The sequence below is a fragment of the Ursus arctos genome, unplaced genomic scaffold, assembly GCF_023065955.2.
Source record: "Ursus arctos isolate Adak ecotype North America unplaced genomic scaffold, UrsArc2.0 scaffold_2, whole genome shotgun sequence".
NCBI classification, from domain to species: domain Eukaryota; kingdom Metazoa; phylum Chordata; class Mammalia; order Carnivora; family Ursidae; genus Ursus; species Ursus arctos.
In genome coordinates, this window is record NW_026622874.1 from 20,639,046 (window position 1) to 20,666,405 (window position 27,360).

General features: G+C 36.0%; 1 protein-coding gene across 4 annotated transcripts in view; it reads left to right on the plus strand.

Moving 5' to 3' along the window:
* Positions 1 to 27,360, plus strand: part of TPR (translocated promoter region, nuclear basket protein) — a 66,935-nt gene that overhangs the window by 34,987 nt on the left and 4,588 nt on the right. The window contains exons 29-49 of one of the 4 annotated variants that reach the window (XM_026509236.4): positions 2,244 to 2,381; positions 2,473 to 2,604; positions 3,601 to 3,731; positions 5,770 to 5,980; positions 7,137 to 7,280; positions 7,604 to 7,802; positions 9,095 to 9,300; positions 9,505 to 9,566; positions 12,036 to 12,244; positions 13,021 to 13,293; positions 13,995 to 14,143; positions 14,919 to 15,002; positions 18,380 to 18,580; positions 19,424 to 19,555; positions 19,773 to 19,863; positions 21,984 to 22,168; positions 23,566 to 23,634; positions 23,748 to 23,842; positions 25,273 to 25,379; positions 26,545 to 26,652; positions 26,776 to 26,932. In XM_026509236.4, the coding sequence (XP_026365021.2) occupies positions 2,244 to 2,381; positions 2,473 to 2,604; positions 3,601 to 3,731; positions 5,770 to 5,980; positions 7,137 to 7,280; positions 7,604 to 7,802; positions 9,095 to 9,300; positions 9,505 to 9,566; positions 12,036 to 12,244; positions 13,021 to 13,293; positions 13,995 to 14,143; positions 14,919 to 15,002; positions 18,380 to 18,580; positions 19,424 to 19,555; positions 19,773 to 19,863; positions 21,984 to 22,168; positions 23,566 to 23,634; positions 23,748 to 23,842; positions 25,273 to 25,379; positions 26,545 to 26,652; positions 26,776 to 26,932 (3,083 nt within the window). The remainder of the gene's footprint in view (positions 1 to 2,243; positions 2,382 to 2,472; positions 2,605 to 3,600; positions 3,732 to 5,769; positions 5,981 to 7,136; positions 7,281 to 7,603; positions 7,803 to 9,094; positions 9,301 to 9,504; positions 9,567 to 12,035; positions 12,245 to 13,020; positions 13,294 to 13,994; positions 14,144 to 14,918; positions 15,003 to 18,379; positions 18,581 to 19,423; positions 19,556 to 19,772; positions 19,864 to 21,983; positions 22,169 to 23,565; positions 23,635 to 23,747; positions 23,843 to 25,272; positions 25,380 to 26,544; positions 26,653 to 26,775; positions 26,933 to 27,360) is intronic. The other 3 variants (XM_026509235.4, XM_057315590.1, XM_048224849.2) reach the window with 3 other exon arrangements.

Genomic DNA, 27,360 nt, shown 5'->3' on the forward strand with positions numbered 1-27,360 from the left:
GACCGTGAGAAGCAGCAGCACCAAAACCAAAGTATGCACCGAATTTAAGGTTCCTTTTGTTCCAGTTGTCAGATTCCAAACTAGACTCAAATGGATTACAAGCATGATCAAATGAGAACTCTGTTAAAAACTTCTTCAATTTTTAAAAGTGAAAGCAATTACAGGAAAAGAAAACGGTTCATTCAGAGGGTGCATGTGTGCTTACAAAGTGTCTTCTCTGGCCTTTCTCCCAAGTTTAGCCACCCAGAACTTTGAGACCTGGCGGGTCTGAGTATCCCTGGTGACTGTTCTCGTTTTATCCAAACCTGAACTAAACAACCGCATCAGCTGATGGTGACAGCAGAGGGTGGCAGGGCTGAGGACCCAGTATTCATTCCCAGGCTGGTGGAGAGAAGTAATGGTTCCAAAACTAAACAAGGGAAGTCAGGGACTTTCCAACCTTACCTGATGGCTTCTGGCCAAAGCAAGGAAGTGTCATGTAAAGTGTTGAGTGATGATGGCTCACACAGGGACTTGAGGAGGAGGAAGGAAAAAGCAGCACCCCTCGATTAAGGTGGGGGAGAAGATACAGGCAAAACCCTGAATTCCTCACCAAAGGCCAATTTCGGAGGGGTTAGAGGGGGTTACAATCTATGCTTTGGCCAAGGGTGTTAGTGGGAATTGAAGAAAGGACAGTGGCTTTGCGGGGGGAAGGGAGCATCATTTAAGACCTAAAAAAAGAAATCGGGTGCATCTGGAGCACCCCCAGTACTACATACCCAGTAGTAGTCCCACAGTCTGTGACCTGAAACCTTCACACCTACTCTAGCAAGCCACCCCATGCTGGAGGGCTGTTGTAGGAAGAAAGGGAAGCAGGGAAGCAGGGGAAGGAAGGGGGGACAAGGCAGAGACCCCAGGCCATATAATCAGCAGCAAGGTGATTGTGCAATGTGTCTTTTTACAGTTGAGTTAGATGTGCCCCACTGGCTATGATGGGAATCAATTTTAATATACTTTCCTGATCCTAGAAGTTCAACTTTGTGGACAGTGGTTACACTTAACAGGATTTGTTATAGCATAGCATATATTTCAACTGGACCAAAAAGTTAGTATCTTTTACAGTATCTTAAGATAAGTTGCCTTTATGGGGCGCCTGGGTGGCATGGAGGTTAAGCGTCTGCCTTCGGCTCAGGGCGTGATCCCGGCGTTATGGGATCGAGCCCCACATCAGGCTCCTCCGCTGTGAGCCTGCTTCTTCCTCTCCCGCTCCCCTGCTTGTGTTCCCTCTCTCGCTGGCTGTCTCTATCTCTGTCGAATAAATAAATAAAATCTTTAAAAAAAAAAAATAACTTGCCTTTGAATGGGAGCTTCCTTTCCAGTACTTTGAGGTCTACAAGACCTATCCAAAAAATTTACTATGGAAAATGAAGACAGCTTCAGTCAAATGGCGGGGAGGGCCTGTGGTTTCTCTTCTTGATTCATTGCTATAACTTTGTCCTTTGGCCTAAGCCATAGCTTTAAAAATGATGAGGGAGTAAAATAATGTGTAAACAATGGATAATTACACCCAGTGAGAACAGAAAATAAGTTCCTTAAAATTGAACAAATATTCAGTAAAATTGCTCACAACCAAAGTGATTAAACAGCTGAATGAAATGAGGAATTTCTTTTTTTTTTTTTTAAAGATTTTATTTATTTATTCAACAGAGATAGAGACAGCCAGCGAGAGAGGGAACACAAGCAGGGGGAGTGGGAGGGGAAGAAGCAGGCTCATAGCAGAGGAGCCTGATGTGGGGCTCGATCCCATAACACCGGGATCACGCCCTGAGCTGAAGGCAGACGCTTACCCGCTGTGCCACCCAGGTGCCCCGAAATGAGGAATTTCTGAACAAGGGGGAAAGGAACTGAGGACAAAATAACATCATTTTAAAACTATTAATAAATTCAGTATACCAAGAAAAAGATAGCTAAAGATTAATAGAGATCTAGATTGATGTTTTTACCCAGTGTTAGTACTGATTATTTGTTGGTAGGATTTGTAGTATCTTTTCACTTTCATCTCTATAATTTCTTGCATTTGTTTAAACTCTTTGTAGTTAGCCTGTGTCAGAAAAAGAAACATGAAAAGCTTTCAAAAATTTCCATTTTAAAAGCTGACATTTAAATCATGTTTACTTTTTGTAGGGAAGATTAGACCTGGTAGGAAAAGATAGATCTTCACCTAATGTTGGATGTTGGTATACACATGTGTTTGAAATCTTTAGGTCACTGCAAAAACAATGGCTCAGCATGAAGAACTGATGAAGAAAACTGAAACAATGAATGTAGTGATGGAGACCAATAAGATGCTAAGAGAAGAGAAAGAGAGGTTGGAACAGGATCTACAGCAGATGCAAGCAAAGGTTTGGAACTTACTAATCAAGAACAGAGTCATTTTTAATAATGTTAGAGTTTTTACATCAGATGTTAAAAAAATACTGGCACTATTTTCAGGTAAGGAAACTGGAGTTAGATATTTTACCCTTACAAGAAGCAAATGCTGAGCTAAGTGAAAAAAGCGGTATGTTGCAAGCAGAGAAGAAGTTACTAGAAGAAGATGTCAAACGTTGGAAAGCACGGAACCAGGTAAATGCAATTAAACATGGGAATGTTGATTTTTAGGCAACATTTAAGAAAAGAACATTTGATATATTTTTTTTAAGAAATGGCTAATTTCCTTAAATTTCAAATTTGTGCTTTTATCTCTAAAATATTTTTGTGCATAATAAAATGGATTTGTCTAGTTTATTGAAGCACTGTAAAAAGACTTGTTCACTGGAAACTTTTTGGGGGGACAAAACCATTTAATATGGTTAGAAACTCCAACTCTAGATTGAAACAAAAGATTGGAAATCTGCCTTGCCAGATATTAGTTATGTGATTTGTGAGAGTTCCTTAATCTTTCTGAGCCTATTTTTCTCATTTGTAAAAGTGAAGACATAATACCACTTTTCACTTTACAAAAAATTTAAGAAGTGTAAAACAGTCGCCTGGCACCTAGAAAATGGTCTAGAATGGTAACTATTATCTATATAGGATTGTTGAATTTTAGAGCCCATTTATTCCTATTTTTGTCACACCAGCAGTCTGGAAAATCAAGAAAGGAGGGTGATCTCTCAAATCTAGATATATTTCTTAAATTTTGCTGCTCTCTTTCGTGGCTAATGGAATCAGATTTAGGATTATCTTCATATTTTTGTCTCGATTGTAATGATTTATAGACATTTCTTTATTATCAGTGTTACTTTAGTGAAAGTAAATATTTAACATTAAAAGCTTATAATTTCTCTGGATTCCATTATTTGGCTCCTTTGTAACTATTTTGAAATATTTGGTTTGCAGTTGTGAAAAAATAATGCATAATGACATTTATTTTATTTCCCTTTTCCATTTTGGCTAGGCTTTTTAGCTAAACAAACCAAAGCTTCTAATTTTATAGTTTGGTTTTTGGTCACCATGTATATAAGACATCTTATGTAAACGTAATTAGATATGGTGTTGTTTTATTAGCACATTAGTTTTATATAGCACAGTAGTTTCATAAAACCTGTAAAACCATATTATGCATTTTTGCTATTCTAGCATCTAGTAAGTCAACAGAAAGATCCAGATACAGAAGAATATCGGAAGCTCCTTTCTGAAAAGGAAGTTCATACTAAGCGTATTCAACAGTTGACTGAAGAAATTGGGAGACTTAAAGCTGAGATTGCAAGGTATATGGAAAGAAGCTTTAAATTGTATGTTAGTATATGAATTCTTAAGCGAGTTTATTTCTACTCTTTATCGACTCTCCAAGTGCTTCCTGAGTTTAGAAAGAATGAAACGTGCTGGAGCCCTTACTTGTGGCTTTCCCTTTATTACTATCTGAAGCCAAGCAAGCCATAATTTAATTTTATGCATTTATATATGGTTATTACTTTTTAAAAATCTGTACCTTTGGTATGAGTCTAAAGCTAAATATATTTTCTAAACAGTCAAAATAACTTTTGCAAGTAGGTTTTTCTTTTTTTGGTTAGTGTATATTTATGAGTATTTTGAAGGTGTGTGATAACGGAAGTTTTTAAATTAGAAATTTTTTTAAACGAAGGCATCTGGGTGACTCAGTTAAGCGTCTGCCTTTGGCTCAGGTCATGATCTCGGGGTCCTGGGATCAAGCCCCTCATCAGGCTCCATACTCAGCTGGGAGTCTGCTTCCCTTCTGCCTCTCCTCCCTGTTCTCTCTCTCTCTCAAATAAATAATTATAATCTTTAAAAAAAAAAAAAAGGAAATTTCTTTAAATGAACTTCTAGCGAACTATTGTCCTTTGAGAGTTAAGAAGTTTAGGGGCTCCTGGGTGGCTCAGTCGGTTAAGCCTCTGACTCTTGATTTTGGCTCATGTTATGATCTTGGGGTCATGATCCCAGGGTCATGAGATTGAGCCCTGCATCGGGCTCTACACTCAGCCAGGAGTCTGCTTCCTTTAAAAAATAAAGTTAAGAAATTTAATATTAAAATTGATGTTTCTGGTTTACCTTTTTAAAGTTTTTATGTCATTTGTTTGTGTTAGTCCCTATTTCTGTAAAGCTTGATAGCTTACAGATTTTTCTCATATATAGTCTCTTTTTTTTTTTTATAACAGTCTGGCATTTTGAGTAGGAGAGGTAGTACTGGATTTCAAAGATGAGGAAACTAAGATTCAGAAAGTTACCCAAGGTCACAGTTAATATTTGTTAAACCCGTACTCTTTAATTCAGGTCATCTCATTTCAAATTCAGTTTATGATAAAGTACAGGAGTTGGCAGAATATAACCTACACGCCTGCTTTTGCACAGCCTGTACAGTAAGAAAGATTTTCACATTTTTAAACTGTAAAAAAGAAAGAACATGTGATAAAGACTACATGTGGACTACAAAGCCTAATTTATGTACTTAACACCCAGTATGGTAGAAAGAGTGTAGATTTTTATATCAGGCAGAAGTAGATTAAAATCTGTGTACTGGTGCGCCTGGCTGGCTCCGTTGGTTAAGCGTCTGCCTTCAGCTCAGGTCATGATCCCAGAGTCCAAGAGTCAAGCCCCACATCAGGCTCTCTGCTGAGAGCAAGGTATATGGAAAGAAGCTTTAAATTGTATGTTAGTATATGAATTCTTAAGCGAGTTTATTTCTACTCTTTATCCCTCTCACCCCATTCCTGCTCACTCTCTCCCTGTCTTTCCCTCAAATAAATAAAATCTTTATTTTTTTTTATTTTTTTTTAAAGATTTTATATATTTATTTGACAGAGGTAGAGACAGCCAGCGAGAGAGGGAACACAAGCAGGAGGAGTGGGAGAGGAAGAAGCAGGCTCATAGCAGAGGAGCCTGATGTGGGGCTCGATCCCATAACACCAGGATCACGCCCTGAGCCGAAGGCAGATGCTTAACTGCTGTGCCACCCAGGCGCCCCCCTATAAATAAAATCTTTAAAAAAAAAAAATCTGTGTACTAACATTTGACTTTATGTAAAGTTGTGGATATTACTTAACTGCTGATAGCTCAAGTTGTCTCTTCTGTAAAATGGGCATGTATTCTTTTATAATAAGCAAATAAAATCTTTCTAAAGAACCAAGATTCATAATTTAAGAAATTATCTTTTGGAGTGTGTGTGTGTTTTAGGATTTTAAAATACCAAACATACCAGTACAAACAGTAATGTAAATTAAAGGATTTTAAAATTTGAAAAAAGTCTCATATGTTTATCTTTCTCCTTTACCCATTCTTTTGTTTGTTTAGATCAAATGCATCTTTGACCAACAATCAGAACTTAATCCAGAGTCTAAAGGAAGACTTAAATAAAGTAAGAACTGAAAAGGAAACCATTCAAAAGGACTTAGATGCCAAAATAATTGATATCCAAGAGAAGGTCAAAACTATTACTCAAGTCAAGAAGATTGGGCGTAGGTACAAGACTCAATATGAAGAACTTAAAGCACAACAGGATAAGGTATTTTGAAGTAATTTTCTCTTTCTCTTTCTCTCTATATATGTATGTGTATATATATATAATTTTTTGACATACACAGTTTTGTTTTATATAGTTTACACACATATATAATGATTCATGTAAGTGTTACTATATAGGTTTTATTAGTCTTTAGATTGAACATAAGTATAAGCTTATATATTGGTTTTAAGATTTGCTCTTTAATGCTTGAGATTTACACCGTAAGTTCATAAAGTAATTTTAGTAAATATTAGGTACTTTTGTTCAGTTTTCCAGTCTTTTTTTTTTTAAGATGTTATTTATTTATTTGACAGAGAGATAGAGAGCATAAGTAGGCAGAGCCAGCAGGGTGAGGGAGAGGGAGAAGGCTCTCTCCTGGGCAGGGAGCCTGATGTGGAGCTTGATCCCAGGACCTTGAGTTCATGACCTGAGCTGAAGGCAGACTCCTAACTGACTGAGTCACCCAGGCACCCCTCAGTTTTCCAGTCTTAAATATTGTCCCTTTTCAAACCTGTTCTTGTAACTCACTGCTGATTAAAATTGTGTATATCAAAAAAATAGTAGTTCTTTATAATTAATCAGGCTTTATTTATAGTGTTATATAAATCGTGTACTTTAACCACCTGTCAAAAAGAATTTTTTAGTTCTTACTACATTTTGAATCTGAATTAATTCCCAAAAATAAAAAAATCTTGTATGTTGACTTAATTACATATTTAGCACCTGTTAGATTGAAGATATATTTTAAAAATTCAAAATTCTTACCCCTTGGTGTTGACTGCTATTAGCACTTCTGTATGCTTTTCTTAACATATATGTAATGTGTTTTTCCAAAGAAATTATTATTTGTATGTTTTTGTACCCTGCCTTTTCACCTTACTCATTACCGTGAAAATAAAATTCAGTGTCAAACATCCGTCTACAGTGCAGCATCATTTTGATTAGAAGCTAATATCCAGTTGTATGGAAAACCCTAACTTATTTAACCTAATACCTTCCTTTCAGACAGTAGAGTTATTCTGTAGAAAATTCATTTATAAATACCCTTTAAGATAAATTTCTTTGCATAGTTGTGATTATTTCCTTAGATGAACTTTTAGAAGTGGAATTATCAAGTATAAATGTGAAAATATATTATTACTGCTTATCATCTTAGGTCATGGAGACCTCGGCTCAGTCTTCTGGAGACCACCAGGAACAGCATGTCTCAGTCCAGGAAATGCAGGAGCTCAAAGAAACCCTCAATCAAGCTGAAACAAAGGCAAAATCACTAGAGAGTCAAATAGAAAATCTGCAGAAGGTATGAGTGAGAGTAGTGAAGAGTGTATGTCCCTAATTCTTTGCTTGTTAAATACTTGAATATGTGTTAAACACTGACCCTTTCTCTTATCATATGGAAATATATAATCTTTGTTATGCATGTTTATCTTTTATAAGTGAAGGACTCATGTATATAAATAGTATCCAGTCATCAATTATCCATTTTAATGGTGGTTTGACCACCATTTTACACTTCCATTTAATCTAAGCAAATTAATAAAGTTACATTTTAATTCTGTCCGACATACAGTTTAGATTGATTTGATTGAATTACATTGTTAATACTTGGCTTTTCTTTAAAAGACATTATCCGAAAAAGAGGCAGAAGCAAGAAATCTGCAGGAACAAACTGTGCAGCTTCAGTCTGAGCTTTCCCGACTTCGTCAGGATCTTCAAGATAGAACCACACAAGAGGAGCAGCTCCGACAGCAGATAACCGAAAAGGAAGAAAAAACAAGAAAGGCCATAGTAGCAGCAAAGTCAAAGATTGCACATCTAGCTGGTAAATTTCTGTATATGCTAAAGTCAGAACTTGATAGTGAAAGTCAGTTATTTGATGCAGGCTTAAAATGGGAAAGAAATAAGTAAATACTGTAAAGTGATTTCTGTGTGTGTGCTTTAAATATTAGGGTGGGACGCCTGGGTGGCTCAGTCGGTTGAGCAACTCTTGATCTTGGCTCAGCTCTTGATCTCACAGTTGTGAGTTCGAGCTCCACATGGGGCTCCACACTGGGCATGGAGTCTACTTAAAATATCTATAAGGCTTATTTAATTAGACACAAAATTAGAGCAATCTGAATTTCCAAATGATTAGGATGTCCCTCATCTATTTATGAACTCTTTCCTACTTGTTGGCTAGTAATAGGGAGTACTGCTGTCCTTCTGCCTTATTGTATAACTGTTAGTACCTTCTGTTGGTGATCCTTTGGGTCCACAGTGTGCTGTTCAGAGGGCTTCTATAAACTCCTAGATGGCATTGGATCTTACCAGCCCAGTGATTTTACTTGCCTCACTTCTCTGAGGGGCCCTCCAGCCCTTCAGGGAGACTATCATGTCCAGTTTGTGAAAGGCCCAGTGCTGCAATGTTCTGGACCTTAACTGCAGCTTGCTTGCTATTCTGCTTAGTGGGTAAATAAAATGCCCTATCAGCTAGGTTTAATCAGAAGCAGTTTTTTTTTAATGATCTGTAATACAGTGTTTCAGCAATTATTTCATTAAAAAAAGTTACCTAGGGGTGCCTGGGTGGCATAGCGGTTAGGCGTCTGCCTTCGGCTCAGAGCGTGATCCCGGCGTTATGGGATCGAGCCCCACATCAGGCTCCTCCACTATGAGCCTGCTTCTTCCTCTCCCACTCCCCCTGCTGTGTTCCCTCTCTCGCTGGCTGTCTCTACCTCTGTTAAATAAATAAAATCTTTTAAAAAAAAATAAAAAATAAAAAATAAAAAATAAAAAAAAAAATAAAAAGTTACCTAGTTATTTTTTAGTATGTGCTTTAGATTATGTGAAATGAAAATTTGGCAATTTATATAATACGTTGAAATACTAAAGGCCATGTAAAAGGGCTTTGGACTGCCGTTTATAGAGAAAATTACATATTTTAATGTTGCAGTAAGTATATTTTATATTGGAGTAATAAATATAGATATGTTTAGAATTTTGCTTATTTAGATATGTATCAGAATTAATTGTAGATGTTAAAGCTCAGGACCTTAGTGTACCTGTTGAAGTGCACAAATGTTCTTTACTTCCAGTGTTTGCTATAGTATTAATAGAATCACATGGTTACTTCTTTAGGTGTAAAAGATCAGCTAACTAAAGAAAATGAGGAGCTTAAACAAAGGAATGGAGCCTTAGATCAGCAGAAAGATGAATTGGATGTTCGAATGACTGCTCTTAAATCCCAGTATGAAGGTCGAATTAGTCGCTTGGAAAGAGAACTCAGAGAGCATCAAGAGAGACACCTTGAGCAGAGAGATGAGCCTCAAGAACCTACTAATAAGGTGGTTAGCTAATTCTGTGTAAAGAACAAATCATTTTGTACTTGTACATTTTACTTGAAGGTATCTGGTGATTTAGAAGTCTTCGTCAGTGAATTTTGGCTAAACAAAGTCTAGAGAGAATTTTAAAAAGTAAAATATTTTGATGGCATTGTTTAGTGAACTCTTGTAGGGCAGGCAAAATAATCCATAGTGTTCTTTTTATAGGTCCCAGAACAGCAGAGACAGATCACATTGAAAACAACTCCAGCTTCTGGTGAAAGAGGAATGTGAGTTTTAGTTCTTTCACAGTTTGTTAATCTGTTTTTTCTTTTAAGGTTCAGGCAAGAGTTAGTGATCTTTGGGGACAAAACGAATCTATATTATAAAAATATGTACTAAAGAGCTGTCTATCTCTGTAAAACTGCACCATGTAGTTGCCAACCCCTTTTTCCAGAACTCTTATTTTCAGCATACTTTCAGTCCTATCAGGTAGAGCTTTGTGACAAAAAACAAGGTATCTTCCATCTTTTAGACTTTTAAGAGGCTGCTGATTTTCTCAGTGATGTTATGTGATAACAAATTTAAGAGGCTAGGCTCATACTTGAGTTCAGTGATCAGTAGTTGAATACGTTCTACATTGTCAGGATGTGCCATTACAGAGCATTTCTTGTGTAGTTTTTAATGCTTAAATTTAAAACTTTTTCAATAAGAGTTTTAAAATATGTAGTGAACAAAAAATGTAGAACTAGGGGCGCCTGGGTGGCATAGCAGTTCAGCGTCTGCCTTTGGCTCAGAGCGTGATCCCGGCGTTATGGGATCGAGCCCCACATCAGGCTCCTCCGCTAGGCGCCTGCTTCTTCCTCTCCCACTCCCCCTGCTTGTGTTCCCTCTCTCGCTGGCTGTCTCTATCTTTGTCAAATAAATAAATAAAATCTTAAAAAAAAAAAAAAATATAGAACTATACTCTGTAATTTTTTTTAATCTGACAAAAATACCCAAAGCAGTGTTTGGAAAAATAGAATTAATAGGGTCTGAGTTCATATCTCGATCATAGTTGCTGAACACTTACTGAAGAAACACATGGTGCCTTTTTTTCTTAAGCTTTATTGAGATATAATTAACCCCTACAATTCACCTACTTAAAGAGTACAACTCAATGTTTTTTGTTGTTTTTTTTTTTTACTTTTTTAATTCCAGTGTAATTAAAACACAGTGTCATACTAGTTTCAGGTGTATAATACAGTGATTCAGTGATTCTATATGTTACTTAGTTGCTCATTACAACAAGTGTACTCTTAATCCCCATCACCTATTCCACCCACCCCCCCAGCCACCTCCCCTCGGGTAACCACCAGTTCTCTATATTTAAGAGTCTGTTTTTTATCTCTTTTTTATCTTTGTTTTGTTCCTTAAATTCCATGTATGAATGAAATCATGTGGTATTTGTCTTTCTCTGACTGACTTATTTCCCTTACCCTCTAAATCCATCCATGTTGTTGCAAATGGCAAGATTTCGGTTTTTTTATGGCTGAATAATATCCCATTGTGTATGTATACCATATTTTCTTTATCCATTCATCTATTGATGGACACAGGGGCCTCTTCCATTCTTTGGCTAATGTCAGAAATACTGCAGTAAACACAAGGGTGCATATATCCTTTCAGATTAGTGTTTTCATATTCTTGGTGTAAATACTCAGTAGTGGAATTACTGGGTCATATGTTAATTCTATTTTTAATTTTTTAAGGACCCTCTGTACTATTTTCCAGAGTGGCTGCACCAATTTACATTCCCACCAGCAGTGCACAAGGTTCCCTTTTCTCTACATTCTTGCCAACACTTGTTATTTTTTTGTCTTCTTAATACTAGCCCTCTGACTTGTATGAGTTGCTATCTCATTGTGGTTTTGATTTCCATTTCCCTGATTAGTGATGTTGAGCATTTTTTCATATGTCTGTTAGCCATCTGTATGTCTTTTTTAGAGAAACAAACGGCTGTTTATGTCTTCTGCCCATTTTTAATTATTTGGGTTTTTTGGTGTTGAATTGCGTGAATTCTGTGTGTGTGTGTGTGTGTGTGTGTGTGTGTGTGTGTGAATTCTTTATATCATTTGAATGTTAACTCTTTTACTAATCGTTTACTAATATCTTCTCCCCTTCAGTACGGCATCTTTTTGTTTTGTTGTTTCCTTTGCTGTGTAGAAGGTTTTTATTTTGCTGTAGTTCCAGTCATTTATTTTTGCTTTTGTTTTCCTTGCCTCAGGAGATATAATCTAGAAAAACGTTGCTACGGCTAATGTCTGCTCTCTTCTAGGATTTTTCTGGTTCCAGGTCTCACATTTAGGTCTTTAATCCATTTTGAATTTATTTTTGTGTATGGTGTAAGAATGTGGTCCAGTTTCATTCTTTTGCATGTAGCTGTCCAGTTTTCCCAGACCATTTACTGAAGAGACTTTTTCCCATTGCGTATTCTTGCTTCCTTTGTTACAGATTAATTGACCATATAATCATGGGTTTATTTCTCGGCTCTCTATTCTTTTCCATTGATCTTGTGTCTCTTTGTATGCTAGTACCATACTGTTTAGATTACTATAGTGTATCTTGAAATCTGGAATTGTGATACCTCCAATTTTGTTCTTTTCTAAGATTATATGGTGCTTTTTTTTTTTTTTTTTTGATAGAGTATATATACTTGACAGGGGATATTTACAGTAATTTTTTATGAATTGTTATTCTTGCATTTCCTCCTCTGTAAGTGCCAGCACATCAGACCCACCAACAGCCAATATCAAACCAACTCCTGTTGTGTCTACTCCAAGTAAAGTGACAGCTGCAGCTATGGCTGGGAATAAGTCAACACCCAGAGCTAGTATCCGCCCAATGGTCACACCTGCAACTGTTACAAATCCTACTACTACCCCAACAGCTACAGTGATGCCCACTACACAAGTAGAATCACAGGAAGGTAAGTAAAATAGTGACAGATCTGATTGGACTGACTGCTTATTTAGATTTATTATGAGAAGATGACAGTAACTTCAAGGATAAATGAGGCTTCCACTAAAGCTAAAGTCAAACATATAGTAAAAGTGGGTAAGTTACTCTTTTCAAGGGTATGCCTCCTAGGATACTCATTAATGCAGCAAATTTCCTCCCTCATTCCATTCCCTTCCTTTGTGCTTTGTTTTGTTTTGAATCTGAAGAAGGAGGAGAATGACATACCTGTGAGTATATAGCACGTTTTTCTAAAGCCAACATTTTTACTTTAATGGCTAAGGAAGATGATATGAAACCCACTTTGGAAAACTGTACTAAATCACTTGTTCAGCTCGACACCACTTTGTCACTGAAACTGTCTGACCTTTTCATTCCTTTTTCCACTTTGTTCCCCTGGGTAGCTTCTTACTCATTACTGATGCTCAATAAACATTTATAATTTGTCTTTGAGTTTCTTCGATTCATTTATCTTACTTGGTTGTAATTTAAATAAAATCATAGATACAGAGAGTTTTAGATATTTAATTATGCCCCCATACTACACACTATAATAGCAGTCACATAGGCATCACAAAAAATGCACAATACATTACGTTTACCCATACTGTTTTTGTTTAATGAGTGGTAAGAGATATGTACACAAGTAACTATACAAACCATTACCAGTAATGCAGTAGGGAGGGAAAATCCAGCTTTGCTAAGAATAGAAGACTTACTATATTAAGTATTGTAATTATTTTTCAGCTATGCAGTCAGAAGGGCCTGTGGAACATGTTCCAGTTTTTGGAAGCACAAGTGGTTCTGTCCGCTCTACTAGTCCTAACGTCCAGCCTTCTATCCCTCAACCCATTTTAACTGTTCAGCAACAAACACAGGCTACAGCTTTTGTGCAGCCCACCCAACAGAGTCATCCTCAGATTGAGCCTGCAAATCAAGAGCTGTCCCCCAACATAGTAGAAGTTGTACAGAGTTCTCCAGTTGAACGGCCTTCTACTTCCACAGCAGTATTTGGCACTGGTAAGCTTGATTTTTTAATTTTTTTTTAATTTTTTAATTTTTATTTTTTGGTAAGCTTAATTTTAAAACAAAGTTAGAGTAGACCTGTGCATTTGTAGTTTCTTGGATATAAAATACACATCTTAAGTATTCTTTGTACATACTTGTTTTCTAACAGGTGTTAGAAAGGATGAATGGATTCCTAACACTTGATTTCATGTTTACTACTAGATTACTCTTTTCTGTAATTGAGATCTTTCTTCTCCTCCAGTTATTTTGACTGATTTTAAAAGTGATACAACTTCATAACATTACGTATAACTTAATACAGGTCCTGAGAAAAGAGACATGTAAGAAAAGACCATATAAGGATTTTCAATCTGAACATGTTATCGTAGGTGTCCTGGGTTTTATAGCTATGGAAGGTCTTATGTAAACTTTGCAATTATATATCACTACACAATGAATCAGATGTGTTTGCTGTAAAAGTTAATGGGGTTTATTAACCACAGGTGAGATTGATAGTATAAGAGCATTGATTCAGAGCATAGGTTGCCCTTTGTTTACAGAGATTAGCAGGAATAAATTATGTTGAACTGTTCAGTTAAATGTTTGCTATGTCTTTCCTTAGTTAAATGGCCAAAATATTTGAAAAATTGACTTTGTCTCATTGAGTTCATTATCATCCTCTGATTTAAGATTTAAATTATGTAATTTCAAAGTGTCAGCTACCCCAAGTTCTTCTTTGCCTAAACGGACACGTGAAGAGGAAGAGGATAGCACCATAGAAGCATCAGACCAAGTCTCTGATGATACAGTAGAAATGCCTCTTCCAAAGAAGTTGAAAAGTGTTACCCCTGTAGGAACTGAGGTAAGATATTCTTTCAGTTACATTAGCTGAATGGACCTGTTGGGGCCAGAATCTATTACCCAAAAAACTCTTGTTAAACGTACAAAGTTTCAACTGACAGCTCAGGTATTGTTGCTGTTGCCAACATTTTTTTTCTAATTCTTAGTGTATCTCTAATTAAATTATTTCTCATTTCAATTAAAAAACAGTTACAGGGCACGTGGGTGGTTCAGTCAGTTAAGTGTTTGACTCTTGATTCAGCTCAAGTCATGATCGCAGGGTCGTGAGATCGAGCCCTGCTTTGGGCTCTGCGCGGGGTGTGGAGCCTGTTGAAGATTCTCTCTCTCCCTCTATCTCTTCTCTCCGACCCTTCTCTCTCTCTCTTAAAAAAAATCAACAAACAAAAACCAAAACCAACTTAAGTTGTATTCCATTTCAAAGTTGGGTGTTTTTTTAATTCAAAGAATAAAGAGTTTAAGTTTCGTGGACATTTTAAACTGTTGCCTGGCATCTTTTTCTCAGATTAACCAAAACTATATTCCTTTATTTTCTTTTGTTGAAGCTAAAATTGTAATGAATTAAGGTTTACTCTGAAACATTAAGACTACTAAATTAATTTAATTAACATATATTTATACTGAAGAGGAATGTGATTGATTATATTTAAGTGTAAGAACATTTATATTGTAGTGCTTCATAAAACTATAAATCTGTGTTTTATTGAGAGAACTAGCTGAGCAGGTGATCTTCATCTAGTGAATTGATCCGGTTAACACACTTGTGTGTTATGATTCAGGAAGAAGTTATGGCAGAAGAAAGTACTGATGGAGAGGTAGAAACTCAAGTATACAACCAAGATTCTCAAGATTCCATTGGAGAAGTAAGTAAAACATATTTAAAGTAGCAAATTGTTGCTTTTAATGAATGAAATTGGCTTTGACAAATTGGAACATTGTTTGGACTTCTTTTTAATGTGATGCTTTTATATTTAATGAAACGTTAGAATTACCATTGTAATTTCTGCTTTGCTTTACTCCTAATTAGTATACTGCCTTATAAACTTTGTTAAAAAAATGTTTTTGCTTGTGGGCCGCCTGGGTCACTCAGTCGGTTAGGCATCTGACTCAATTTTGGCTCAGGTCATGATCCTCAGGGTCGTGAGAATTGAGCCCTGAGTCAGGCTCCGTACTCAGCATGGAGTCTGCTTGTCCCTCTCCCTGTGCTCTTCCCCCCACCCCACACCCCGCCCCATGCAGGTATGCAAGTTCTCTCTAATAAGTAAATAAATAAATTAAAAAAAAAAAAAAAAGAAGTGTTTTTGTTTATACTTAGCACAGATTTTTGCAAGCTAAAAGTTGTCATGAGTAGAGATTTTCCACTGTTAATTATTTGGAAGTATGAATGCTGGCTGGGTCTTGAGTTAATCCATAGTGCCCCTTTGGTGGTCCTCTGTTGCTCTACCCTCTCTTGCTTCGCTTACTGAATTAAAATAACCTATCAAAGGAAATGCATTTGTGTATTTTTTTCATTTTTTGAACTCTAAGTGAAGCTTCTTCAGAGGCAGGCTCACTAGGGGAAATGTGTAGACTCTGAAGCTACAAACCATTAGGTTCCATTCCTGACTATACCACTTAGAAGCTGTGTGACTATGGAAAGTCACTGATTGTCTCTAAGCCTTAGTCTTCTCATCTGTTGGAATAATATAACATGATTTTTAGTATTGTAAAGTACCTAAAATTGTACCTGCCACACATTAGGTGCTCAAAATATTATTTACTTTTCTTCCATCTGCTCTGCCACACTAACTGAGAATTCATAATATATAATTATATTAATAGTTTACTAATAAACACAGTTCGTTACTATGTATGCCAAGTGTTGTTCTAATAAGTGAGCATTTATTAATGAACTTAATCCTTAATGGCCTATTGTGTGGGTGAAGAAACTGATATTCGGATAAGTAACATCCCCAAATTCTGATAGTGCTAGAGCTGGGATTTGAACTCAGGCTGTCTAGTTTCCAGTTACACTCTTTAGCTTGAAAGAGTTTTTGTCTGGATAAATTTTCAGGATCAGTTATTCTAAAATTATCAATATAAAATTAAGGAATTATCTCAAGCTAATTAAAAGCAACCATAAATTGCAAGTGAATTTTAGTTTCTTAGATGTATTAATTTTTAAGTTAATTTTCCCTATTTTCCTCAACTAAGAACAGAAAACTAAACCTTAGAGATGAATGCATAGTACTCTAAATGACCTCTATTTCATGTGTCTTCAGAGTGTTCTATCTGAGGAACGTAATAACAGTTTTTGAAATAATATGTGAATTTCTAATTTATTGCCACACTTGGTTAAATTATACTAAAATCTTCTGTGCAATGCTTTTTCTTGAGATTGGCAAAATTGTTTATGACTCAGAAGTACCATTTGGCTTCCATTCCACTTAGCACTATCTACTGAATGTGTAACAGTTCATTTTTCTGATTTTCTGACGATGAAACAGATGTTCTTTATAGTGTTGCTTTTCTTGAAATAAGCATGTCACTTTAAAGCCCATTTTTAATTATACCATGAATTACTTACTTTTTTCCATTACAGCAAATATAATCTTTATGAATGAGTTCACAAGACATTGTTTCAGGCTTGTATAAAAAGTAGATTGCTAAGTGCTTAACTAAAAAGTAGACATTTAATTTTATTATAGTAAATAACAAAAATAGTTTTAAATTACAGTTTATTTTGGTAGCTTACAAGATGAAATTGAGAGGATGAATTAAGCAAAGAGTTATTTTCATATCTGATGTCTTTAATGTGGTTTGAAGGCTTAGAATAGTGAGGTTTTAGGGGGAGAAGTGCCTTTGTAAAATGACAATGATAATAGCTTATTTTGTTTAGTGTGTTTTGCAGACTATTTCTGGTTTGGGGAATAAACTTTTTTTTTTAATAATAAGTTGCAGGCCCATGGATATTCTTTTTTCTGACTTTGGTTTGCAACTGCACTGTCAACTAACCACATTGGCTGTTGAATACTACAAATATAGCTAGTCTGAATTGAGATAGGCTCTGAGTATAAAATATACATTGGGTTTAAAGACTTACTACAAATTTTAAAAGGTAAAATATCTGATTAATCTTAGTCTGATAACTTTTGAAGTATTTTGTATATATTAATATCATTAAGCTAATTTCACTTGTTTCCTTTTTTTAATTTTAAATAACTACTAGAAAATTTAAAATTATGTATGTGACTCACATTTGGATAACAGTATGTTTCTGTTGAACAACACTGATCTACAGTATCACACTGGTAGTTTTGATACACATGTATCTGCATATATGCATTTTTTCTTTTTAATAGTTCTTCTATAGGAAGACAGTAAAGAAACACAATGATTTATTTTCTTTTGCATGTGTTTCAAATTAATGCTGCTTTTTCTTTTTTAAGATTTTATTTATTTATTTATTTTTAGGAAAAGCACGTGAGTGGGGGGAGGGGCAAAGGGAGAGAGGGAGGAATCTCAAGCTGAGTCTGCTGAGTGTGGATCCTGACATGGGGCTTGATGCCAACCTCAGTCTCATGACCCTAAGATCATGATCTGAGCCGAAATCAAGAGTCACATGCTAACCAACTGAGCCACCCAGGTGCCCCAAATTAATTCTGCTTTTATTCTTTTAAAAAAAATTTTTTTTTTAAAGATTTTATTTTGGGTGCCTGAGTGGCTCAGTCAGTTAAGTGTCTGCCTTTGGTTCAGGTCATGATCCCGGGGCCTTGGGATCGAGCCCAGCATCGAGCTCTTTGCTCATTGGGAAGCCTGCTTCTCCCTCTGCCTGCCGCTCTGCCTGTTTGTTCACACACTCTCTCTCTGTGTCAAATAAATAAACAAAATCTTTAAAAAAAAAAAATTTATTTATTTACTTCATAGAGAGCAAACGAGAGAGTACGTGTGAGAGAGTGAGCATGCGCAGGCACGAGTTGGGAGGGGCAGAAGGAGAGGGAGAAGCAGATCCCCACTGATCAGGGAGCTCAACGTGGAGCTCAACCCCAGGACCCTGGGATCATGACCTGAGCCGAAGGCAGACACTCAACCAGCTAAACCACACAGGTGCCCTAATTTTGCTTTTAAAAACCATATTTTAAAAATAAAATGCTACTAGCCCGTAAGTATTTTTTTGTCTTAGATATATAGTCTCTCACTGATAGTTTTAGGTATATTTGACATTCTAAATTTTTAAGTTCTTATTTTTTTACTCTTAAAGGGAGTTACCCAGGGAGATTATACTCCAATGGAAGACAGTGAAGAAACCTCTCAGTCTCTACAAATAGACCTTGGACCCCTTCAGTCAGATCAGCAAACAACAACTTCGTCCCAAGATGGTCAGGGCAAAGGAGATGATGTCATTGTGATTGACAGTGATGATGAAGAAGAGGATGATGATGAAAATGATGGAGAACATGAGGTAAATCAGCCATTGTTTTTAAACTGCTGGATGAAATGCTCAAATCCTTACGACTGCTAATTCATCAACCAGTAACATCTGCTTCTCTGTCAGTTTAAATAGATTATTTTGCTTTTTTTATCCAAATAGTTCTGAAATTAACATTTTATAATGAAATTGAGTATAGAACAAGTCATGAAAAATCCGTCTTTTTTTATTGCTGAGCCCTTTAGGATTTGCTAAATTTGTTAAGGTAATTAAACTTAATTCTAAATCTTGTAAGATTTAATTTATAAGAAAAGAGACTAGATTTAATTATAAGCTCTGTAATTTCTGGAGATAAGAAGAAAGTAGGGTATTTTTTTTTTCTTGTACAGTCCCATAATTTTTTTCAAAAATAGTGGAGGTGTTTTTGCTAATTGAAGCATATTTTAAGTGAAACTACATTTTATTTTGGGAATTAATCCTGTATTGACAAACACTCATTTTAGATCCTTTCATTAATCAAACAATGTTTTTTAAAAGCTTGTGGTGTAGTATAATTTCATGATTTGTTTTCTTCAATGCCACCCTTTAAATTTAGAAATAAAGTTGCATCTGATACTTTATGGACATCTAGGAGCTTTGATCTTTGAACTGATCTCATGTGAATAGTTACAATACTGATTATTATTGTACTCCTTCCAGTAAGCCTCACAGATTTGATATCTGCTGCCACTGAACTAATTCCATACAACTCTCGGGACAGCTCCTATGTCCTGCTCAGTGGTGTGTCGTTAAAATTTTTAAACATGCAATCAAGAAGTGTAGAATATGTGTGCTACATCTTAGATTTTTTTTTTTACTTGGGCTTTTGTCTCCCAGGATTATGAGGAAGATGAGGAAGATGATGACGATGATGAAGATGACACAGGGATGGGAGACGAGGGTGAGGACAGTAACGAAGGCACTGGTAGTGCAGATGGCAATGATGGCTATGAAGCTGATGATGCTGAGGTAACTGGCTAGAATTTTAACCATCCACTTTCTTCAAGAACTTGCTAGAAAACATAACTGTTTTCCAAGGATATTCACAGGCCTCTATTCTCAGAACAGGAAAACTTTTTATACCTTTGGGGTTTTTTGTTTGTTGTTACTGTGGTTTAGTTTGGTTATTATGTTTTAAGGTAAGTGTTTGACTTACTTGCTCTTAGTCATCATATTTTGTTTATAGGGTGGTGATGGGACTGATCCAGGTACAGAAACAGAAGAAAGTATGGGTGGAGGTGAAAGTAATCAGAGAGCTGCTGATTCTCAAAACAGTGGTGAGACCTTTTTTCATTTCTTTTTAATAGAATACTTCTGGGAATAGCTTCTAAACTAGGATTGCGTTTAATTATCATGTAAGAACTTAGTAAATTGGCAAGCAAGAGATTGGCTTATTTCTAGCTTTGTTACTATTCTCTTATAAAGTCTACTGTACTTATCACTGAAGTCTTACTGTCTTTTCTAATACATCAGGCTTCTTTAAGATTCCAGTGTTCTGAAATCTGTAAAATATTACAAGTACAATGTGTTGCTGCTATTTTTATTAAGTGGAAGTGTTGAATTAGGGATCTTTAACAGCAGTATTAGCAGTTCACAGCCAGGAGAGGTTGTTTAAATCAAGCCCCACACTTGAAGATTTGTGGGTATTGGAGCTTTACTTGTTGACTGGTTTTCCATTGAATAAAAGATATTTTGGTTATTGTGGCATACTTTTTGTTAAATATTTGAAAGGATGAGTGAGTCCAGACCTCACTGAAATGTAGGTTTTAAAGGATTATGGAAATCATAGAAAATAATTTTATTTTAGAATCCTTTTTAAATGTGTTTTAAGGAATTGGTAGTCATCTGGTATATTATTCTGACTTTACAGATAATACTGAGTCAAGTCATAAATGGTAATGTAGTAAAACCTTATATATTTAGACTATTGGGAAAACTGTGTCTGAGTTTCCATGTAAGCCTATGTATTTAAAAATGCAAGGTGTATGCTTATTTGAATTAATATAAAGCAAGGGCATAAGCAGCTTTTCAACTTTTAAATTTTTTAAGAAAACAAAATATTAATCCATATACTAACAAGTAGTACTACTTTCTAAGGGACCTAAGGAGAGAGATTAATGATAGTTTGGTCCATAATTTACATTTTATAAAATACTTTGTAGATTTAAGAAACATCTTGTGTGTGTCATAGTTGGGATACAGGAGGAAAGATTTTTTTGCCTCTTTAGATATTACCGCTAAAAGTTAAGTCTTTTGGGGGCTAATGTTCATAGCCATTTTTCCCACATACAGAGTATACAGTAGATGTTCACTGAATCCTTTTGGAGACTTTGATTTTTACAGTGAAGCAAAAATAGGCCTAGTGATCTGGATAAAATTAAGTTAGTAGACGGGTTTGGTATATTGGCAGAAAGTTACAAGAAGAATGCTTTTCCTGAGCAACTGTACTTGTATTAAGTTACAGTTGACCCTTGAGCAGTGCTGGGGTTAGGGATTCCAAACCCTCTGCATAGTCAAAAATTCACATATAACTTTGACTTCCCAAAAATTTGACTACTAATACCTGACTATTGACCCAGAAGCCTTACTGATATCATAAAACAGTCGATTAACATGTTTTTGTAGTGTATTGTACTGTAATCTTACAATAAAGTAAGCTAGAGAAAAGAAAACATTATTAAGACAGTCATAAGGAGGAGAAAATACATTTACAGTGCTGTATGTAAAAAATCTGCTGAAAGTGAACCTGTGTAGTTCAAAGCTGTGTTGTTCAAGGGTCAACTGTATTTCTTACAATAAGCTTATCAGTTTAGGTACCAGTTAAGAATCTGAGACGGGGTGCCTGGCTGGCTCAGTCGGTAGAGCATACGACTCCTCATCTCAGGATCATGAATTTGAGCCCCGTTTTGGGCATAGAGATTACTTAAAAAAAAAAAAAAAAAAAAAAAAGCAAGGTCACATAGCTATTAAATGTTAAAGCTAGAATCTGATTCCAGAACTCCAGACTTTTTTTTTTCAGACTCAGACTTATAAAACCACTGAATTCTGATAGCCTGCTTTCACAGTGAGAGACTGCTTCTTTTGTTTCTACCATATATGTAGAAAACCTAGACATGTGAAGAATCATTGAAATTCAGTTTAAGAAATCCAAAATACAAAAGTATCTTTTAGTTGGTTCCATTAACCAACCTAAGAAATAGACTCAAAGAGGTTAGGGGACTTGCCTTAGGCCACACAGCTGATAATTGCATTCCCATTCTCCGTATCTCACTGCTTTCCTTCTGAAAGTATTGGTTAGGTGACTATTCCTAATGGTGAGATTTATACCTCTAGGAAATTGTCCCAGTTATTCTGTGGTAAATTTAATAGTTCAAAATGAGTTTCTCTTTTCCTGTAGGTGAAGGTAATACAGGTACTGCAGAGTCCTCTTTCTCCCAGGACATTTCTAGAGAACAGCAGCCATCATCAGCATCTGAAAGACAGACTCCTCGAGCACCTCAGTCTCCAAGACGCCCTCCACACCCTCTTCCTCCACGACTGACCATTCATGCTCCACCTCAAGAATTGGGACCACCAGTTCAGGTAGTAAAAGTACTGGTCAGTCTGAAAAATCTTGGCTTTATCTCTCCTTCTTTCCATTAGATACTACTTTTTCCAGAAATTAAGTGAACTTTTAATGTTTTAGCATATTTTTATAAAGTTTTTTGAACTGAAGTGAATCTCTTATGTCTTTTCCTTGAAGGCAATAGTTGACATAAATAAAATGAACTTTGGAAAAGCAAGACTTAACTAAAAGTTGTGTATAAATTGAAATGGTTACAGTTCTAGCAAAGATCTGGTCACTTTTTCTACAGATTAAAAAAGAAAAAGGGGGGGCACCTGGGTGGCACAGCGGTTAAGCGTCTGCCTTCGGCTCAGGGCGTGATCCCAGCGTTATGGGATCGAGCCCCACATCAGGCTCTTCTGCTATGAGCCTGCTTCTTCCTCTCCCACTCCCCCTGCTTGTGTTCCACTCCCCCTGCTTGTGTTCCCTCTCTCGCTGGCTATTTCTATCTCTGTCAAATAAATAAATAAAATCTTTAAAAAAAAAAAGAAAAGAAAAGAAAAAGGGTTTCTTGGATTTTAAAGTAAAATTTGTTTTAGTAGCTAACCACCATGTATTTTGAAGGTTTCTTTCTCTAAGGTGCACATGTGTATTTATTGTTGGTTTTTTTTTTTTCCAAAAAGAAATTTCTCTCTGCTTAAGACATTTTTTTCTCTCATTTTTTTTCAGTAGTTCATGTTAATTTCCATTTTAAGGATGCATGACCCTTAACATGTAGCACTCTTTGTAATAGGGTTGGACATCTCTTAATCAGAAACTTGCAGAAACAGCAAGAAAACTACAAGGGCTCTTAGTAATGTAGCTTGAGTCTTACCCTGTAACATAGTGTACTGAAAACTGCCAAGTGAGGGTCTACTAAAATACCACAGATGAAAATAACCTCATTGTATAAAAATATAAAGTCTTAATGGATTGTGTATGCATCCTGCAAAATATGCCAAATCTACCAATTTAGAGTTATCTAAATTGGGAAACAGTTTATATGAAGACAGTATTGCTGTTTGAACTCCGAAGGATAATTAAGCTTTAAGATTCAAAGGCATACTTATTAATGTTTTAGGTTAAGGAAATAGTAAAACTAGATTAGTTACATACAAATAAAATAGGATCAGAGATTGGTTTTAAATATTGGTTAATAATTTGTCTGTTGTTAATAAAATATTCGCTCGTTAATATAGTCTACACAACTAAAAATTTATCGCTACTTAAAATGGAATTCTTTAGTGCAGATATTAGCAGTTTTTCCTGATGGTTGTGTTATCTGCTAACATTCCAGTTAGCTTGTTACCATTGTAATAAGCTGTATCTGTTGGTACTTGGTTCTTGTTTCATTGCCTGTTTCCTTAAAACAAATGTAATTCCTTTCTTGACACAGAGAATTCAGATGACTCGGAGGCAGTCTGTAGGACGGGGACTTCAGTTGACTCCAGGAATCGGTGGCATGGTAACTATCGACCCATTATATACAAGTGACTCATTCGTTCAGCAAATGTGTGTATAGTCCACATTCTGTTTCTTTCATACCTGTGTATTCCCCATTTTCTGTCTTTGTTTTAGCAGCAGCATTTTTTTGATGATGAAGACAGAACAGTTCCAAGTACTCCAACTCTTGTGGTGCCGCATCGTACTGATGGATTTGCTGAAGCAATTCAGTGAGTTAATGAAAGAGAAACATGTTTTGTAACTAATTATTTTCTTCCTTTTTCCCTGTCAGTTTGTTTACATTTGGTGGATTCATTACTTGTTGAGTCCTCTGTTGTATACTAAGCACTTGTGGTAGGAGGGTTGAGGATATAGGGTTGGGGAAAATTGTATAAAGGTGAATGAAGGAGGGGGTACTTGGGTGTCTTAGTGGGTTCAGTGATCGACTCTTAGTATCGGCTCAGGTCATGATCTCAGGGTCGTGAGATCGAGCCCCATGTCAGGCTCCGAGCTCAGCCATCAAAACCTTTTTTTTAAGATTATTTACTGATTTATTGATTTGAGAGAGAGCGTGCGAGTGTGCACACAGAAACAGGGAGAACAGGGAAAGGGGCAGAGGGGAAGGGAGAGGAACAAGCAGAGCCAAGAGCAGAGCCTGAGGCAAAGCTCAATCCCATGACCCTGAGATCACGACCTGAGCTGAAACCAAGAGGCTGACGCTGGACTAACTAGCCACCCAGATGCCCCTATCAAAGCCTATTTTAAACTTGTGCAGTTAACCATAACTCATCTTGATTAACACAGTTTTACAAGCCAACTAATCACTGTCTGCCCCTCCCTTCTGGAAGTCAGCCTGTCAAACACAGACTCCAATAAGCAGGGTCTAAGTGACAGCCAATCAATAGATTCTTGCATAGCTCAGAATGAAAGGTTCTTCTATAGTGGAATAATTTTATGAAAATGAATGTTAAAATCCACCTGCAAGAGAATGTCCTTAACTAAAGCAATAATGTTGATGTGGAAAAGAAAATAAAGAGTTAATTATAGACATAAAATCCATAAACATTAGTGGCTGGCTAGTGAAGGAAGGTAGGGTCAGGAGTGGGCAAAGAGAGATAATGCTGTTTTATATCCGGGATTGCAGGCAGGAAGATGGATGATAGAACAAGGGGAAAACGAGTGTCTAGCCATTTAATAGTAGAATTTTTCTAGACCTTGGGAGCCATCTAGTGAGCTCTTTCGGATAGGAAATGGGTTAGAGGTGACTTGACTTATCTGTGACTCAGCAGTGAAAACTAAGACAAAACTTCGTCTTGTGACTTCATTCTAACTCTTTTGTTGCATCTCATTTTTGATTTGTGTTGTTTTTAGTGTATCTACATGGAGATGGATATCCAGCAGATTCAGGAAATGTGAGGCATAGTTCAGGAGACCTGGAAGTTACATGTAAATTACATATATATAAGTCATGTATAATATTACTAAATTTATTTACAACTGATATTTTCAGAATATTATTATAAGGATTTCTGTATCAGCTTTGCTTCCAGTCTGGTTTTTTTCCTGCTTTGTGATTTCTTCCCTCTCCTGTATCGTTTTCCATCGTGGTTTAAACAAGGTAACTTTAAATTTTATCTTAAGTTCATTTTTGTCTATTTAGTTCCCCACAGGTTGCTGGTGTTCCTAGATTCCGGTTTGGGCCACCTGAAGATATGCCACAAACAAGTTCAAGTCACTCTGATCTTGGCCAGCTTGCTTCTCAAGGAGGTAAATAGATAAATAAATGCTTAGATATCCTGGGTTCATACATATTCAGTAATAAGCTCTTCTGATGTGATATTTTTTTAAGTGAGCAAATATAAGTTTTCTTAAGTTGTTATCTAATTCTTTTGCCAATTTATGGGAAAGGCTCTATTTACTACATGTTAAACATTGCTTTACATATAAACCTTATCTTTCCAACAAAATTCTCAGTTCTTTGAGCATAAGGACCAGCTTTTACATTTATATCTCTCTGACTCCTAGTATAGTGTCATATGTGTACTAAGTATTCAGGAATATTTATTGAACCAATAATACATAGGTACTCTGAGCCATTTTAAAGTTGTTGGAGGGAATGCAGCATATTTTATGTTTAGTTTGATACTTAACATGCCTAGTTAAATGTAGAAAACTAGTTAAATATTTTCCACTAACATTAAAAGTAAGAAAGAAAAAATATTTAAAATATGTGGAATAAAATGACCTCTAAATTAAGTAATAGGAGTTGGTTGTTGAACATGAATTGTGCTCTTTGTGGAATTAATTACCTTTTAATCTTCAGTCAGCATCCGTATAACCAATTAAATTTCTGGGAAGCTGTATGGCATTTTGTAAGTAAGGAAAGCCTACTACTTTTATAATAAACCTAAAATAAAAGATTAATCTGCAGCCCTCATATAAGTCATATATCTTTTATATAAATTTAAATTTTTATATGGCTTTTTATTTTATAGGACAATTTAGGCCTGGGAGACAGATCTAGGCTTAAATTGGAATGCTACCATTTACTAGCCTTGTAACTTTGGGAAAGTTAATTAACCTCCTAGAAATTCAATTTCTTTAGCAAAAAGGGGAAGAGTAATATCTCGTAGTTTTGGTGAGTAGATTCTAACATAGTACCTGGTTCATAGTTGGGTACTCAATAAAGTTAGCTTATATCAACCCATAAGAGCAGCATTTTAGGTATTTTTTCAAAGGATACTGAGTGTTAGTGGACTTAAAGGATGCGTTTCAATTATATTTATATTTTTGAGAGATTGATTTTTGCCTAATGGGCTAATTAGTGGGCTTCAGCAAAGTTGTGTGTTTGTCTCTACTGATGCATGTTTTTCTTTCAGATACCTGGCAAATTGACAGTTCTATGTTCTTTCAATCATTCATTAATATTTAGAATTGTCTTTAGGTTTAGGAATGTATGAAACACCCCTCTTCCTAGCTCATGAAGAAGAGTCAGGTGGCCGAAGTGTTCCCACTACCCCTCTACAAGTAGCAGCCCCAGGTAGGTATCACAGGCAGACTAGTGGATTATGTGCTTTAATGGTAAAATGGAAAACTGTGAGACATCTGGCTACAAATTAGGTAAACCACCAAGGTAAAGTTTTCATTTCTTTTCATTCTGAAGTGACTGTGTTTACTGAGAGTACCACCTCTGATGCTTCGGAGCATGCCTCTCAGTCTGTTCCAATGGTGACAACATCCACTGGCACTTTATCCACAACAAATGAAACAGCAACAGGTGATGATGGAGATGAAGTATTTGTGGAGGCAGAATCTGAAGGGTAAATATTTACTTTATAATTTCTGCTTGCTTTAGACTTCTGCACTTGTTTTCCTTTAGCCAGGAAACAGTTTGTTGAGCTGTATTTTTAGTAGCATCCCATTACAAAAATAAACCACGCCATACATTTTAGAAGACGAATTTTTGCATCTAGTACTTTATCTTAGGACTTGGATATTATCATAGCAGACAAGTAATTTTTTAAATGTTTATCTCCCTGAAAATGACGTGCGTGATGTATTCTAGAAAAATGATTTCTTTAAAATCACTGATACCTTTCAGTTCATGTAGCTTCTTGAACTTTCCCTCAGAAAGAACTCTTTCTGTGAAAACTAGGAAATGACTCACTTTCCATTTTGTAGTGGGCTCTCAAGTGAACCTCACGTATTCTTTCTTCGTGTGCATTTAGAACTCGATATCTGAAATACT